Source organism: Cololabis saira, chromosome 12, assembly GCF_033807715.1.
Source record: "Cololabis saira isolate AMF1-May2022 chromosome 12, fColSai1.1, whole genome shotgun sequence".
Taxonomy (NCBI): domain Eukaryota; kingdom Metazoa; phylum Chordata; class Actinopteri; order Beloniformes; family Belonidae; genus Cololabis; species Cololabis saira.
This window is the reverse complement of record NC_084598.1, coordinates 5,437,737-5,453,385: the sequence shown is the minus strand read 5'-3', so window position 1 is coordinate 5,453,385 and position 15,649 is coordinate 5,437,737. Positions and strand designations below refer to the sequence as shown.

Below are 15,649 nucleotides of genomic sequence, written 5' to 3'. Positions count from 1 at the left end.
TATTAACCGTTAATGCAGACAAGTTAGAAAGTTAAAAAAATAAAGTGTTTCTGAGCCTGTATACTACAACAGTATAATAAAGTCCTGTTATGATGGCTTTTAGTCTTCTCTTAGTGTCCACCCCAATAATTTAAGTGGCCCCATCTGGCCCCCCCTAGGAAACATTTCTGGATGCGCCCCTGTAATCCCTTGGAAGACGTGCGCACTACTTTCCGAGAGGAAGCGTGTGCGGCGCAGGGGGACGACTCGAGGGTTGTACTTTGGTCGTGAGAAAAACTAAGATGGCGTCTCGTCAAGAAAGATAGGCTGGCCTGAAAAGAGTGATGATGTTACTCGGAAAATAATTAATGACGACACAGCCGAGGAACTCCGGGACTCTCGTTCAGCGTTGAAACAACAACCAGCTACGGATGTATCCAGCCCGTGTGTTTTAACCGGGGCTGCGGTGCGTGTTGGATAAGTGAAAGCTGAGCGACGGTTGGGTAGTGCTGCCGGCCCAGCGGAGCAGGCACCGCGGCGGAGCTGCTGCTCGGTCCCGTCACAACACCCAGGGAGGAGAGAGAGCGCTCCGCACCCCGTCTACCCTCCGACCCCCGGGACAGCGAGGGGGCTCTGGGTCAGTCACGGGGCAATTACTGCCAACATGGCGACAAATGACGGGCTTTCTGTGTGGTATCTTGGCATGGTTGTGGGTAGCTGGTGGAAAGCCTGAGTTATGGTTCCGCGTTGAGTTGACGTAGAGCTTACGCCGGGTGATTTATGGTTCCGCGTCACACCAACGCAGAGCGGTGCGCCGCCGCGTACCCTACGCCGTAGGCTCTGCGTCGATTTAACGCGGAACTATAAATCAGGCTTACGGCGTAGGGTCTGCGTCGATTCAACGCGGAACCATAATTCAGGTTTACGCCGTAGGGATCGCGGCTACGGCGTAGGTTCTGCGTCGATTGAACGCAGAACCATAAATCATCCCAACACTAGTCTGTTAGTCGGGGCTCGTTAGCTGAGCTGCTGCTGCGAGGCCTCACTGCTACCACAGCCTGGACACACCAACAACACTCACTAATAACACAACCAACACCAATGGCAGCTCACTATTAGTTATTATATTGGATGTATTTACTCAATTATCCATTCCCTGTATAAAGCTGTCGCTAAAGGTAAGGATAGGGTGGTTTTTTTTTTTTTCGCAATGTCCCAAGTTTTTGTAGCTAATGTCAATAAACATCCGTTTATAATTTCAAGAGGCTGTTTTACATCTATATTTAGATTGTAATCACTGAGGGTATCCCATCTCCAGAAGTATTTTAGTAGTATGGACAGACGCAGGCCAAAGACGTGCCTTTCTGGCCTTTTAATTCCTCAGGGTTCACTGCTGCTCGCCATTGTCTGTCCCGAGGCCTGAGGATCATCAGATGGGTTTGATAACTGTTATTGAAACGGCTTCTAATGGCACATGCTTTTCCTAATGACGATTTTCAAAACTTCTATTGCACGTCCAAATATTATAAAGTATTGTGTGTAGTGTGTTAGGATTTCAGGAAATTGTTTTAAGAGTTTGAAGGGTTTTTTTTTCTACAAGATTCTACACTGGTGGTTTTTTCTCTAGTTGCAAAGTTATCTCCTATTCAGTTCAGCTGTGGCTCGACTGTTTTCTCTATTTTCAGGCTTTAGTTCAGATATTTACTCTTCGTTAAGTGAAGACAATGGAGAGAAACAGATATTTTAACACTGATGGGTCTTATCTGTTATCTGGGTTTACATCCAAAGTAAAAAATAAACGGGCCATAAACAGGTACACTGAAGATTGGTATGTTTGGCAGATGGGGTTCACGTACAAAAAACACCTCCCTTTTTAGTATAAATACGGCTGGATCCATGACCACCAGGTGCATTTCTCTCCTGCCTTTGTGGTTTGAGAGAAGTGTGCCTTCGGCCGGAAAACATTGTGCATGATGTAATAGAATCAGTTAATACAAGCTTTTATTTCACTGGTTTTCTCATGGTGCACCAGACAAACAAACACTAAGGATCTTTCAAGTGCTTTGTGGGTATATTTGTACAAAAATACCTCAGTTGCTTTTTCTGTTTTTAACTAATTAGATTTTTATTGTTCTCCAAAATTAGTAAAGTATGATCATGACATCTTTGTTGATCATCATGACTTAAATAATTGTGAGTTATGACTTGAAGTGTGTTTTCCTTGGTAAGGAGATACATTGGGCCCACAGTGGAGATGTATTTGTCTTCATAACTAAATCCATGAAGTTTAAAGCAAATATATTCTCGTAAAAAAAATGCAGTGTGTCATAAATTGTTAGAGGAATCCCTTGAGATAAACCATAACAGAAAGAGTAAGTAGAAACTCGTGATTAAAAACACTTCCTTGTTTGTTGTTTATTTAGTTCAGGTGAATGGAAGATGTTGTGATCCAGAATGTTTTCAGTCAGCTCAAGTAATTACAAGCAGAGACTTGCATAGTTTTTGTATCATGCCTAAAAGCATCACAGGAAATATCCCAAAATGGGCCTTGATTTACCACAGTATGGGATTTGTTTTATCTACTGTTGGGGGAGGGGTTTTGAGGACAAAAAAAGCCTTCCCAGGATCCCCATGACTCTTATTATTGACTGTTCTATTGACTTATACGAAAGTATAAACAAGGAAATATTTTGAGGAACTAACTTTATAAAGTCGAAGTTGACAGGAGACGAAATAAGTAATGACTTGGTGAGACCGAACAAATGAAGTAACGTTTTGTAATAACTTTCTAAAATGCCTTTTGTTTACTTGCATGTTCATCTTGTTTGGGCATCATAGAATTTAAGGTGAATTCCCGGCTTGACATGGCAAAATTCTTACAGTACCTGAGCCTTTGCAAATTAATTTTACTGTTATTTGTCTGTGTACTTTGTATCGTTCCAGCAAAAGACTTTTGTATCGTACCCTGTAAATCAACGGATACCCTTAAAGTCAATTCTGCCTTGTTATGTACATTAAAGTATGCCAAATAGTGAGTGTGATACAGTTCATGAACTTATTTTAATTTTTCTTCTTCTTTTTAACAGGGAAATGGAAGGGGAAGAGTTTATTCCTCCTCCGGAGTGTCCCGTTTTTGAGCCAACATGGGAGGAGTTTCAAGATCCGTTGGGCTATATCGCAAAGATACGTCCGATTGCAGAGAAGTCTGGAATCTGTAAAATTCGACCTCCACCGGTAAATACTTGCTAGTTGTGTTATTTTTGCAGATGTTTTTGAGTTAGCAGGCTTTACAACCTTATTCTGAAAACTTACTCCTGTTTTGTGCTTTTATTGGTAAATTGTATTTTGCAGAATTGTGCTCCATACCATGTGATCATGGTCATGAGTTAAAATAAATGATGATGAGAATTAATTGGATCATTAATGATAAAATAATTTGGTTAGTTCTGACGACTGTCAGATTTACATGTATACATTTTTTTTTTTTTTTATGTGAAGGAAGTACTATGTTTCATCCATTTTTACTGCTCACTAAAGAGTAATCCTGACCTATGGGTTTTTTTCTGGAAGACTCCTCCCACTTCACTAACCTGAACGGAAACACAATCTCCAAACTAGGGTTGGAAGATTGAGCCTAATTATTAAATCTTTGATTTTATTAAAAAAAAAAAATATATTATTATTATTATTGTTGTTTCAAACACCCCATTACATTTTTGATTTTTAGCCAATATAATTTCCTTAAAAAAAGAATACAATTTATTATGGTCTCATGTCCTAGCAGATCAAAAGGTAAAATTCAAAACACATGGTTTCTTTGACAAGTATTACGTGCGTTAACGGTGGTAAAACAAGGTTTAATTTCATATGCAAAGTAAGTTGGAAATGTCTGCCTGATAAGCTCATGTATCAAGCATGCACAGGACTGTTGCAGCTGCGCTGGAAAATAATGTGGATATCTTTTAGGATTTTTTCCAATTCTGTACTCTACTCTGCTCAAGAGAGCGCTGTGAAGTTCTTAGCACCTCATAATCTGTAAATTTGGACCCTGCGTGTACTTGTTACTTTAATTGAGGAGAGTTTATGGGTCCATGCAACATGGATGTTCCTGTCCAATTGGCAAACAACGTACATACATGTGTAACAAGTGTTTGTATTTCATCCTCATAAGGCTTTTTGAAAATCAAGTAAATATGTTTTTGTAGCATTACATGTTTTAATTTCATGTCTTTGATCCCAAATAGGACTGGCAGCCACCATTTTCTGTGGAGCTGGATAACTTCCACTTCACACCTCGCATCCAGAGACTTAATGAGTTAGAGGTTAGTTTTGTTTTTGTTTGTTTGTTCTCGCTTTTCTTTAGTTTTTTCTAAATCCTTCACAATTAGTACTTGACGTCAAGTTTCATATGATGTAAAGCAGTCTATAGTAATAAGTGGTAATTGATTATCTCATTTTAGGCTGAGACCAGAGTGAAGCTCAATTATTTGGACCGTATTGCCAGATTTTGGGAGATTCAGGGATCCTCTTTAAAAATCCCACACATTGAAAGGCGCATTGTGGATCTCTTCAGCCTGTCAAAAGTGAGTCACAAAAACAACTTTTTCTTTACTGAAAATGCTTTATGAAAACATGTATGTTACTTTTCATTTTCTAAAATGGTAACTAATATAAATGTGTGTTGTAGGTGGTGACAGATGAAGGAGGTTTTGAGATGGTGTGTAAGGAGCGGCGGTGGGCTCGTGTAGCCCAGCGGCTCGGCTACCCTCCAGGCAAAAACATTGGCTCTCTGCTGCGCTCCCACTATGAGAGGATCGTCTACCCATTTGAAATGTTTCAGTCTGGCGCCAGTCTTCCGGTATTGAAACAAAAAAAGAATTGTGTTCACTATAGTAGAAAGATTATGCTTTTTAAGTCTTTTACTGTAGTTTTAGAAATGTTTTCACATGAACTTCTTATTTATTTTTGCATAACTTTTAGTCTTGCAAGCCAAAGCACTATGATGGTGAAGAAGTGGATAAAGAATATAAGCCTCACTCCATCCCACTGCGACAGTCTGTGCAGCCATCCAAAATGAGCAGTTATGGACGCCGAGCAAACCGGTGCCAGCCTGACGTAAGTGCCAGTATCTGTCCTTACCTGTCTTTCACTATATTTGCATACCTCTGTGGTCAATAGCCTTGTATGGAACTGTATTTCTAAATATACCTTGCTACTTAAAATCAATCTTATACAATTATTTCATCAGGGAGAAAATGATTTTCCTAGTTGCATATTGACATATTTCATGAATTTGGTCTGTCTGAAGAGAAATTTGATTCAATAGTGGCACTATGTTAACACACAAATCTAAGTATCTGGCATTTGGGCTTTTATTTTAACATCAGAGATTTCCCTCAAGACGGTAAAAATCAAAATCCATTTCCCAATGATCATACTGTGTCTTTATTGCCGTACTTAATAGTCAGAATCCCGTCAAAAAATAAATTGATGTTCCGATAATTGAAATACAGACTATGGTGTATATTTATGTTGGAATGGAAAACAAAACATCTGCTTCTTTTAATGTCCCCACGCATGTGATCATGCTTTGAAGGTATTTTCTTAAAACTTGTTTCACATTTTCACTTGATTTCCAAGATTAAACCATTTTTTTAATAGAATATGGTGATCAAAGGTGACCGCATACAAGAACTTTTTGGCCGCAAGTAAAGAAGTCTTGATTATGACAGGATTTAAACAAACATATGAAATAGGATAAAGTGATGGTGTCAGTGATGAAGTTGACCTATGTCATAAAGGTTAAGTACACCCCTTGTTTCACTAGGACGTAGAACCTCCTTTAACAGCAAAAAACTTCAAACTCATTGGTTTCTGTTTGACATCAGTCTCTCACAACATTTCGGAGGAATTTTGATCAAAACTTCTTAATGTTGCTTTACTTCACTGAATTTGGTGTCCATTTGGTTATTCACAACTCTCTTTAAGGCCAGAACAGAGTATTTTATTCAGGTTAAGATCTAGACTAGGCATGGCCAATTGGAACGCTTCAATTGGAACTAATTATTGTTCAACAGAAAATGTACTTGTCTGACCTGGTGAGGACTACATGATGCATTTTGTATTTTTTTTTTTTTTTTATACCATGATAAGTTAAACCGTTGATGTGAAAGAGGAGAGGATCTGTCTCATTTCCCCCATGTCTTACTTTTACATTGTTTTGTCACATCTGGCTTTATTATCATTATTGTTTCAAACTTTGTAAGAACTAACAGACTGATACAGTAGTCATACAACCGAAGATGACTGACAAAAGCTTCATGAAGTCATATTGATGTTATTTTTCTATCCTTAGATCTCAGTCTTTACCTCAAGGTCTACAGTCACAGTCCACAGAATTAGTCACACCCTTTCAATATTCAGACGATGGCTGACTTTGGTGGTTTGAGGGGAAACATGAATTTTGACTACGTGTCTTTGGTGGTTGTATACAACTGCTTGACTGTTATTTTTATTATTTATTTATTACATTATTGATATGTGTTAGTTTCTCACATTAGAGCATTTTAACCGCCTAAGACCTGGTGCAATGTTTTTATCTTGTATATTTGGTCCCCTGTTAAGAAATAAATATTATGACAAGGACAACAAAACGTACGATGTCCACATGTGTGTATGCCAGGTCTTGGAAGGTTAAACACGGAAGAACAAATATACACCGACTGGTGTTTCACAATCTGGATTGAACAGCACAAGTGGAAATCTCTTGCGCCATTCAGCAGTTCACCATTTCATGCTTGATGATCAGTCAGATGAATCATGATAGGGCTTCGGTTGCTGCAGGCAAACAAAAAGTCAAGGCAGCATTTCACACTTTGGTTCTGTCGTTGTGCATCTGCTCCACGGTAGTGTCTAGGAAGAAGTGACATTGCCCTCACACGCATCCCAGCTTGCTTATTCTCTATTCTGTCATGCTGCTGTGCTTATATTTTCCCCTGTTATTGCTCTATGCTCCATGAATTATATAGAAGTTCGCTTTGTTTCTTGTGGTTTCTGTCATCACCAGAGTACAGAGATAATTGACAGGTAACTGGGGACAATATTTTCTCTTTACTTTTACAAGCATAACTTCTGGATCAGCCTACATCCTGTTGGCTCACCCTTTGTTTAAATTTAGACTATGGCTTGCTTTCTTTTTTTTTTCTTCTTGTTTTCCCATAGACTTTGCACTGTTATGTCTTTTTCTTTTTTTTTCTTCTGGCACATAAAAAAAAAGACAGGAACAAATGTAAGACTTGTACAGCTTTTTCGAAACAAATGTGTGAAGATGTCATAAAATGGCACACAACGATTAAACCCACATTTCTTTATTTCATGGTGGTATTGTGAGGAATGTGTTCAAGATAAATTTAAGTTTCACTCTAAACAAAGTATTCAGGATATACAGAATTTAATTCCATATTGTATTCCACATTTAACAATATTTTACAGTCATTTCATTTTACAGCTTCAGTCTGACCTTTCTTACTCTTACAAATTAACATTAGGAAGATGTTAATTTTTTCAGTTGTTGCTCAGAAGCCGTGCTAAAAGACTGGGGGAAAAAAACACTAACTGTTCCCTGTTTTATTAAATATTTGCACTTACAACAACATTAGGCCTCCCTGTGGCATTTGCACGCATATAAACACACGCAGTGCCAGAAAAATTCATATAACTTGGATAGATTAAAAAGTCTGAATCCAGACAGTTTTGTTTACCTGCATATATTTGAAAGAAGATTGTGAGGTCAGTGCTGAGATGCCAGAATTGATCACACGTTCTCAAGTGGATCTTAGTAACAGTTCATGTCAATTTAGCAGGATAATATGATATTTAATGGCCTGGGAACATTTGAATAGCGCAACTGTAAACTGAACAGAGCATAACCAGGGCAGCTCTATCCAAAATAGGATTTTGAATATCAAAGAAGCGTACAAACCCAGAGAGTTTCCGACTGGTTTTATACTGGCTTATCCTACCAGGCTCTCTCCCTTCCCTTCTCATCTCCGTTTTCCTCTTGTCTTAGTTTATTGTTGCTGTTATTGTCTCCCCTTGCAGGGTCCAGAGGATCTGGCCCCCCATCCTCTCACAACTGGCTCTCAACTCATCTCTGCGGTACTGCCTCTTGAGCATATGAGTTCACTTCCCGCCCCCTACTTTTTTTTCCTTCTGCTCTATCTTGACCACCATACCCCTTTTTTAAAGTTGTCTATTTCACTTTTTGTTGTAATGAACTAATGAAACATTTCCATTAACATGCATTCATGCCCTCTGCCTTCATGAATGTGGTGGTGCTGGCCCAGAAAAAGGTCACAGGAAAGCAGAAGACGTGTAACTGAAAAGCCTTTTGTGCCATGAAAAAAATAGTTAAAACAAGTTATTAAAAAACAATATCTATTGTTTCTAGATATATCAGTGAACACAAAGAAATAATGTACAATAAGTGTGTGCCAGTGTTGTTGTCACTTGATACGTCTATTATCTTGGTAGAGTCACTGTACACTTCTGAAGGAACTGACAGAACTGCAACTGAGTCACTTTACTATTTTACTTACTTTTTGGGCTTATGTTGCTCTTTTACTCATCTTCTCCTCTTTGATAGTAACTGCCTTGTAATGCTTGCTTTTTTGGGCTCTTGGTCCCACACTACTCCTACTACTTCTGCTTGACTTGCTCTCTATTCACTCCAGCAGTTAACAGTGTGGATGCATGCGTTCTCTTTGAGTGCACTTACACGGAAGTACTAAACAAATGATATAGCACTATACTTTCATGACAGATTAATAACCTGAATTCTATTTAAAGGCCGATGCACGGAGTTGTTTTTGGCTTTAAAGTGTCTTCAGGTTTGCTTGTTTAAAGCCAAACCGTCTGGTGATAACCCCACATCATCACGCTTTTCATCTGTCTGCTGCTTTTGCTCAAGTTTTGGTGGCAGAAAAAGATGCTTCTTTTGTATATACAAACAATATGGAGCGAAGAGTAAGTGCAGCAGGAATTACAGCTGCATTATTCAAGGAATTGCAACTACAAAGTACTAAAGCTTAAAAAGGGAAAACAAAACGTTTCTGCAGAGAGATGCACTGATTGGCTAGGGCCTGAAATTGGTTGAATTTCCACTTTTCCAGTTTTAAACGGGTCAATCAGGGAAAACACAAGCAGTTAAAACATGTTATAACTGGAAGGTTTTTTCATTATGCATATGAAGTACCTGAAGATTGCAATTTGCACAACCTTAAACAAGAAAATAATTTTGACTCAGCAAACTTAATTCAAGGTTTAAATCAGCACTGTACTGTTGTACTGCAGATTAAAGATGTTTTAGAGATCCCCTCCCGATCCCGCCTCCACTCTCCAGCTGTGAATTCACAATGATCCCATGAAAGTGCAATATTTCCTCCTATTCAATAATGTTCAACCTTCCTGTTCCGGTGGGACACACAGTAGTGCTGACGTCAGTTTCCCCAAACGCTCCTGGTGTCTGGGGAGCTGCTGCGGCTGAAGGAGGGAGATGCTAGCGGGTCTTGGTGGGGGAGGACGAGGGTCTGGCTTCAGCTGGTGGAGGTTATTAAGCCCAGCAACTGCTTTGACCAGTAGGTGGTTCCACCAGTTGAGTGACAAAGTTGTTAGTAACACAGCTGGTCCAGCCGGTCTCTGCCTCTCCGACCACTATGGTATTAAATAGATTAGATTCAACTTTATTGTCATTGCACATGTCAAAAGTACAGGGCAACGCAATGCAGTTACCATCTAACCAGAAGTGTATATGCAGTGAAATAATCACACACACATAAATAAATAAATAAATAAATAATATATATATATATTTTTTTTTTTCTCGCGTGTGTGTGTGTGTGTGTGTGTGTGTGTGTGTGTGTGTGTGTGTGTGTGTGTGTGTGTGTGTGTGTGTGTGTGTGTGTGTGTGTGTGTGTGTGTGTGTGTGTGTGTGTGTGTGTGTGTGTGTGTGTGTGTGTGTGTGTGTGTGTGTGTGTGTGTGTGTGTGTGTGTGTGTGTGTGTGTGTGTGTACATACACACACGTGCACAGGAAAAAAAAAAATATATATGTATGTACATAGTGCAGATTAATAAATAACTGTTATAAGGTGCAGGTCAGACATGAATGAATGATAATATATATTATGAACAGATGAGATGTGATTATACCATTTACACAGATTTGAGTTACAGTATATACATGGGTGATTGAAGATAATACAATATTGTTCTATACATAAATACCATACTGAATATGACTGAGAGGGAACATTTATGGGATTCAGCAGCTTCTATTGTGATATAAATGATATCACAAACATGATTCTGTCTACTCAAACAAATTGCCAAAATTATATTTTGTCAAGGTTGATTATAGATATTGGAAATAACTGGTTAGACCAATAAATAAATAAGCCAGGGAAGTACAATCAGTGCATCTCTGCTGCCTAGCCATTTATTTTCTTTTCTCTTTGTTTTTTTTTTTTTAAAGGGAAAAATCTTAAAGAGCATCTTTTGTTGCGTTGTAAATGTGTCTAGTTTTTGTGTGGGTGTCACTGTTGTCTCTGTCCGGGAATTTCTTATTATAGTGCAGATCATTGTTTGCATGTTTCACTGGTTCAAGGAAAAGGTTTTAAAGTCTTGTCAGTGTGGAATGTACCTTTTTATATAGATTGAAGTTTTGATTTGAGACTTATCAACATGACTGGTGAATCCATTAAGAAACTGCTTTGGGTGCCTTGAGTTCTAGAAATTATAAAAAGTGATGTTAGGATATGTCGGACTTCACTTCGTTGCGATCTATTTCTATTTTGTTTGTTCCATTTACGGACTGAAGCTCTGATTATGTTTGAGCGCCACAAATTTTTGTGTGCTTCCTGCCAACAGCAACAAACCCCACATTGACTCTTTGAAGAGACTGAAATCTTGGCTACTGCAACAAATAATTTTCCTTTGGGGGCTGATAAAATATTTTGAATTGAATATAAACAACTTTTGTCAGAGCATATCCTTTAAAATTGATTTTACCTGGATTTCTTTAAACAGCCTAAACCCTTCAGTTAAAAAAAAAAAGAAAAAAAAGACTGCTGTTTACTGTCGGTTAACGAAGCCCCTGTTGCGTAAGAAGAGCTTAGATTGTGGTTAGTCTGGTCTTCACTGTCCAGTTGTTTTAAATAAAAGTCAAAAGCGTATGTTAAACAGTGCGGTGCCTTGGAGCTAGAAAGGTTTTCTGTGCAATAAAATGGAAAAAGTCTAATTTTAAAGAATATTTTTATGGCCAGTGTAAGAAACCATCTAACTTAGTGAGGATTTTATTCTTCCATTCTTGTTCACATTAAATCAAATGTCTCAAAACGAGTATGCAGGTTGATGTGACAAAGAGACAAAATGGAATATGTAAACATTTTATATTTTCACGTTATACATTTTGCTGCCTTCTTGACTTATTTTTGTGTTATATAAATAATCCCTAAATGATATCTACCAAAATTGACTGACGTAAAATTGATAGAAAGTACAATTAAAACCATATCTTCCTCTCACTGTGGTTGCATCTGCTGGTGATTTGTGTTTTTTGGTGGTTGGTTTTAACCTTTTAGCTCCATGATCTCAGTTCACTTTTCCTTACCTTAAAGCCTAGTCTGATCCCTTCTTGTGATGGATTGCTGTGCTCTTGTATTTTAACTGTTTGTTTTGCACTTGGCCTAGACCCTTGCTTTGCTCTGTGTGCCTTGGAGAGTAGCTGCTGTCCAACTGTGCCTTTTATGATTAAAATATTTTCTTTTTTTCACAGCCCGAACCTACAGAGGAAGACATAGAGAAGAACCCCGAGCTGAAGAAGTTACAGATCTACGGTGCAGGGCCTAAGATGATGGGACTGGGACTAGTGGCAAGAGACAAAGGCATAAGGAAGAAAGGTAGGTGCTTTTGTTATAACCTAATCTACCTTTTCTTTTCAGACAGTGTTAAATTAATCGTATGTCTCACAAAAGCAGTACTGAACTTTTGGTTGAAAATTGTGTAGTGAACAAAACTAGACTAGAATAACAGGTGAGTGCGTGAATATTGGCTCCTCCAAATAAATTAGTGATCTTGTTTCGTGATCAAATTAAATGTGTTCATCCTTGACACCCTTTATTGTATGAAGAATACTGTCTGTAATAACTGACTAAATCAAATCCCGAACACATTTTGATCTTCTTTCTAGATGAGTTGCCTCAAACAGTTACTGTCAAGGAGAGTGTGTCTCCTGCTCCCGTTGACACTGCAGTCAAGTCTGAGCCACTGGAGCCTGAAGAAAAGCCAAGTGATGAGAGCCCATCCAGCCTCCAACCTCCTCCCCAGAGCATCACCGTTAAGACAGAAGTGAAGAAAGAAGAACATGAGGAGAATGGAAAAGGAAATGATCGGAAAAGGGAGGATGCAAATGGACCTTGCACTAAAATGACCATGAGGTTAAGACGCAACCTCAACAACCCACAATGTGTAAGTACAGCAGGTGATAAAGGTAAACCTGGATTTTTAATAACATCATGAGGAGTTAAATGTTCTCTTTGGGACTATAAATGCAGTAAACTGCACCTTTTATGACGTGTAATTATAATATGACTGGATTTAGACGGAAGATCCCTTAACTCATTTGTTTTCCCAAAAACTAGTAGTTTGTCAAGTTTTTACCTGCTCAGTGCCTCATAATTGTGGCTATTAGTGGCAAAGTTAGAATAATTCATCTTGTTTAAAGCCCCATACTCAATCTTTTGTCCCCTTTTACATTCAAAGGTGGATTCTTTTGTTTGTCGGATGTGTGGACGGGGAGATGATGATGAGAAACTCCTCCTGTGTGATGGCTGCGATGACAACTATCACACATACTGCCTGCTGCCTCCACTCACTGATCCGCCCAAAGGCAACTGGCGATGCCCGAAGTGTGTCGCTGAAGTAAGTGAAAATACGTACCAGCACCTGTTGACAGTTCTTATCAACAAGATTCATCTTTGTCCTGCTTTCTTTATTTTTAATCACATTCTTCCTTGTCTATTTTCCTTCTTTTTTTATTTTTAAGGAATGCAAGAAACCTTCAGAAGCATTTGGCTTTGAACAAGCAACAAGAGAGTACACTCTGCAAAGTTTTGGGGAAATGGCAGATGCTTTCAAAGCAGATTATTTTAACATGCCTGTCCATGTGAGTGCACCTACAGGAGAAGTGTCCCATTTGTTACTAAATTAATCTCTGCCTGAACTGATGGTGGTGGAGCGAGACTATGAGGGATTAATTTCTGGCTTTTCTGTTATCTGTGCAGATGGTTCCCACTGAGCTCGTGGAGAGAGAGTTCTGGAGATTAGTCAGTAGTATTGAAGAAGACGTGACTGTTGAGTATGGAGCAGACATACACTCCAAAGAATTTGGCAGCGGTTTCCCAATGAACACTGGCAAAAGGGTCCTCACCAAAGAAGAAGAGGTACAAACGTTATGATCATCCATTTCAACATAGAAAAAGAAAAAAATATCACTCAAAGCTGAAAAAACAGCAGTGTAATTACTAGGTATTAGGGGTGTAACGATACACTAATCTCACGATACGGTACGATACACAATATTGAGGTCACAATAACGATACGATATAGCAGTATTTTTTTAACAACCTTGAATGAGGAACATATGACTGGAAAAAATTGTCTTATTTGAAATATACAAAACAATACTGTGCGTTTGCCCTATTGTTACAGTTTGTAACGCTTTATAACTGTTTAAGTTTTAAAGAGAAAGCCAGGCCAACCATTTTCCACAAACGGAACTAAAAGTAAATGTCAGGTTTGCATTATGCATCTTCAGTTTCAGACAAGTACAAATATTTGGCCACAAACTGAATAGTTTCTCTCATGTATGATTTGACTTTTTTCTTTTACAGAAATTTAACAACTAAAATTAAATAAATAAAAGTAAATAAATACATAGAATTTTACATCATAAAAAATATCTATTCATGCTCAACTTATAAGTGTAAGAGGAGATTTATTTTTGTTAAGAAGGTTATTTTGGTAATTCAGGGTTGATTATTTTATAAATATATTCTTTATATTCTGATGTAAATCAGGGACTATAATGACACTAGTCAGTTTATCTGTAGTGATTAGTCTGGTTTAGATTGGGCGGAGTGATACGCCACAGTACGGCACTAGGTGCTGTGTTGATGTTCTAAAATCCTACACTGTTGAGGGACATTAAAGTACACTGGAACTCAGCACAAGTTGTCCCCGTGTTTATCCTACTCAGAACTTTGTGTATATTCAAAAGTCAAAGTATATGAATAAGCTACTTTTCATCAGTTTAGTTTCAAGTCTGCTCATAATCATAATCTAGTTGTTATTGCTAGTTCACCTTTTTTCTTTGCTGGCCAGGAATATGCCCGCTCTGGCTGGAACCTGAATGTGATGCCAGTGTTGGAGCAGTCACTGCTGTGCCATATTAATGGAGACATCTCTGGGATGAAGGTGCCATGGCTTTATGTTGGCATGGTGTTCTCAGCCTTCTGCTGGCACATCGAGGATCACTGGAGCTACTCCATCAACTACCTGCACTGGTACTTTATGCTTGTGATGGTGTTGTGATACAGATTTTAATCTTTTTAATATAAAGTGCTATATTACTGAAATGCTGTTACCTTTTCGCATGTATCCATCGTCTTCAGGGGTGAACCCAAAACTTGGTATGGGGTTCCCTCTGTGGCAGCTGAGCGACTTGAGGACGTTATGAAGAAGCTGACACCAGAGCTCTTTGAGTACCAGCCTGACCTCCTGCATCAGCTCGTCACCATCATGAACCCCAACATCCTCATGTCTCACGGTGTCCCGGTCAGTCTCACGTCAACATATGTGCATACTGGAAATGGAACTGTTTGAGGCATTTTCTTTAATTGTTGCGTTTGTGGACTGGCAGGTTGTTCGCACCAACCAGTGTGCTGGTGAGTTTGTCATCACCTTCCCCAGAGCCTACCACAGTGGCTTCAATCAGGGTTATAACTTCGCTGAGGCGGTCAACTTCTGCACGGCAGACTGGGTAAGTTTGCTGGGATTGCCTTAAGTTTCAGATGCATTTATTTCATAAGATTTTAACCACTGGCATCATGTTTCTCTCCCCCTTTCAGCTTCCTGCTGGTCGTTCCTGTATTGAACACTACCGGCGTCTGAGGAGGTATTGCGTCTTTTCTCATGAAGAACTCACCTGTAAAATGGCAGCTAGCCCAGAGAAACTGGACCTGAACCTGGCTGCAGCCACACACCGGGAGATGTTCATCATCGTTCAAGAGGAGAGGAAGCTCCGCAAGAGTCTGATGGAAAGGGTGAGATAGAAATTAATCTTACAGGAGATGTGTGTGTGTGTGTATATATATATATATATATATATATATATATATATATATATATATATATATATTTATTCATTTTTTTTTTTTATTTATATAGCGTCTAATACAACAAAAGTTGTCTCTAGACGCTTTCCAGAGACCCATACCCAGAACATGAACCCCCGAGCAGTTATTACATAAACAATGGCAGGTAAAAACTCCCATAGTGGGAGAAAAACCTTAAGCCAAACAGTGGCAAGAAAAACTCCCCTTTAGGAGGGAAGAA

General features: G+C 38.8%; 1 protein-coding gene across 3 annotated transcripts in view; it reads left to right on the top strand.

Moving 5' to 3' along the window:
• Positions 1-275: 275 nt before the first annotated feature.
• Positions 276-15,649, top strand: part of kdm5c (lysine demethylase 5C) — a 29,143-nt gene continuing 13,769 nt past the window's right edge. Inside the window, exons 1-16 of one of the 3 annotated variants that reach the window (XM_061735234.1) lie at positions 276-616; positions 3,066-3,213; positions 4,224-4,301; positions 4,440-4,562; positions 4,667-4,837; positions 4,960-5,094; positions 8,080-8,136; positions 11,811-11,934; positions 12,225-12,502; positions 12,797-12,955; positions 13,080-13,199; positions 13,318-13,476; positions 14,417-14,598; positions 14,707-14,869; positions 14,955-15,074; positions 15,163-15,357. In XM_061735234.1, the coding sequence (XP_061591218.1) occupies positions 3,070-3,213; positions 4,224-4,301; positions 4,440-4,562; positions 4,667-4,837; positions 4,960-5,094; positions 8,080-8,136; positions 11,811-11,934; positions 12,225-12,502; positions 12,797-12,955; positions 13,080-13,199; positions 13,318-13,476; positions 14,417-14,598; positions 14,707-14,869; positions 14,955-15,074; positions 15,163-15,357 (2,208 nt within the window). In that variant the 5' untranslated portion in view covers positions 276-616; positions 3,066-3,069. Of the gene's footprint in view, positions 617-1,137; positions 1,158-3,065; positions 3,214-4,223; positions 4,302-4,439; positions 4,563-4,666; positions 4,838-4,959; positions 5,095-8,079; positions 8,137-11,810; positions 11,935-12,224; positions 12,503-12,796; positions 12,956-13,079; positions 13,200-13,317; positions 13,477-14,416; positions 14,599-14,706; positions 14,870-14,954; positions 15,075-15,162; positions 15,358-15,649 lie in introns of those variants that run through there. The other 2 variants (XM_061735235.1, XM_061735236.1) reach the window with 2 other exon arrangements.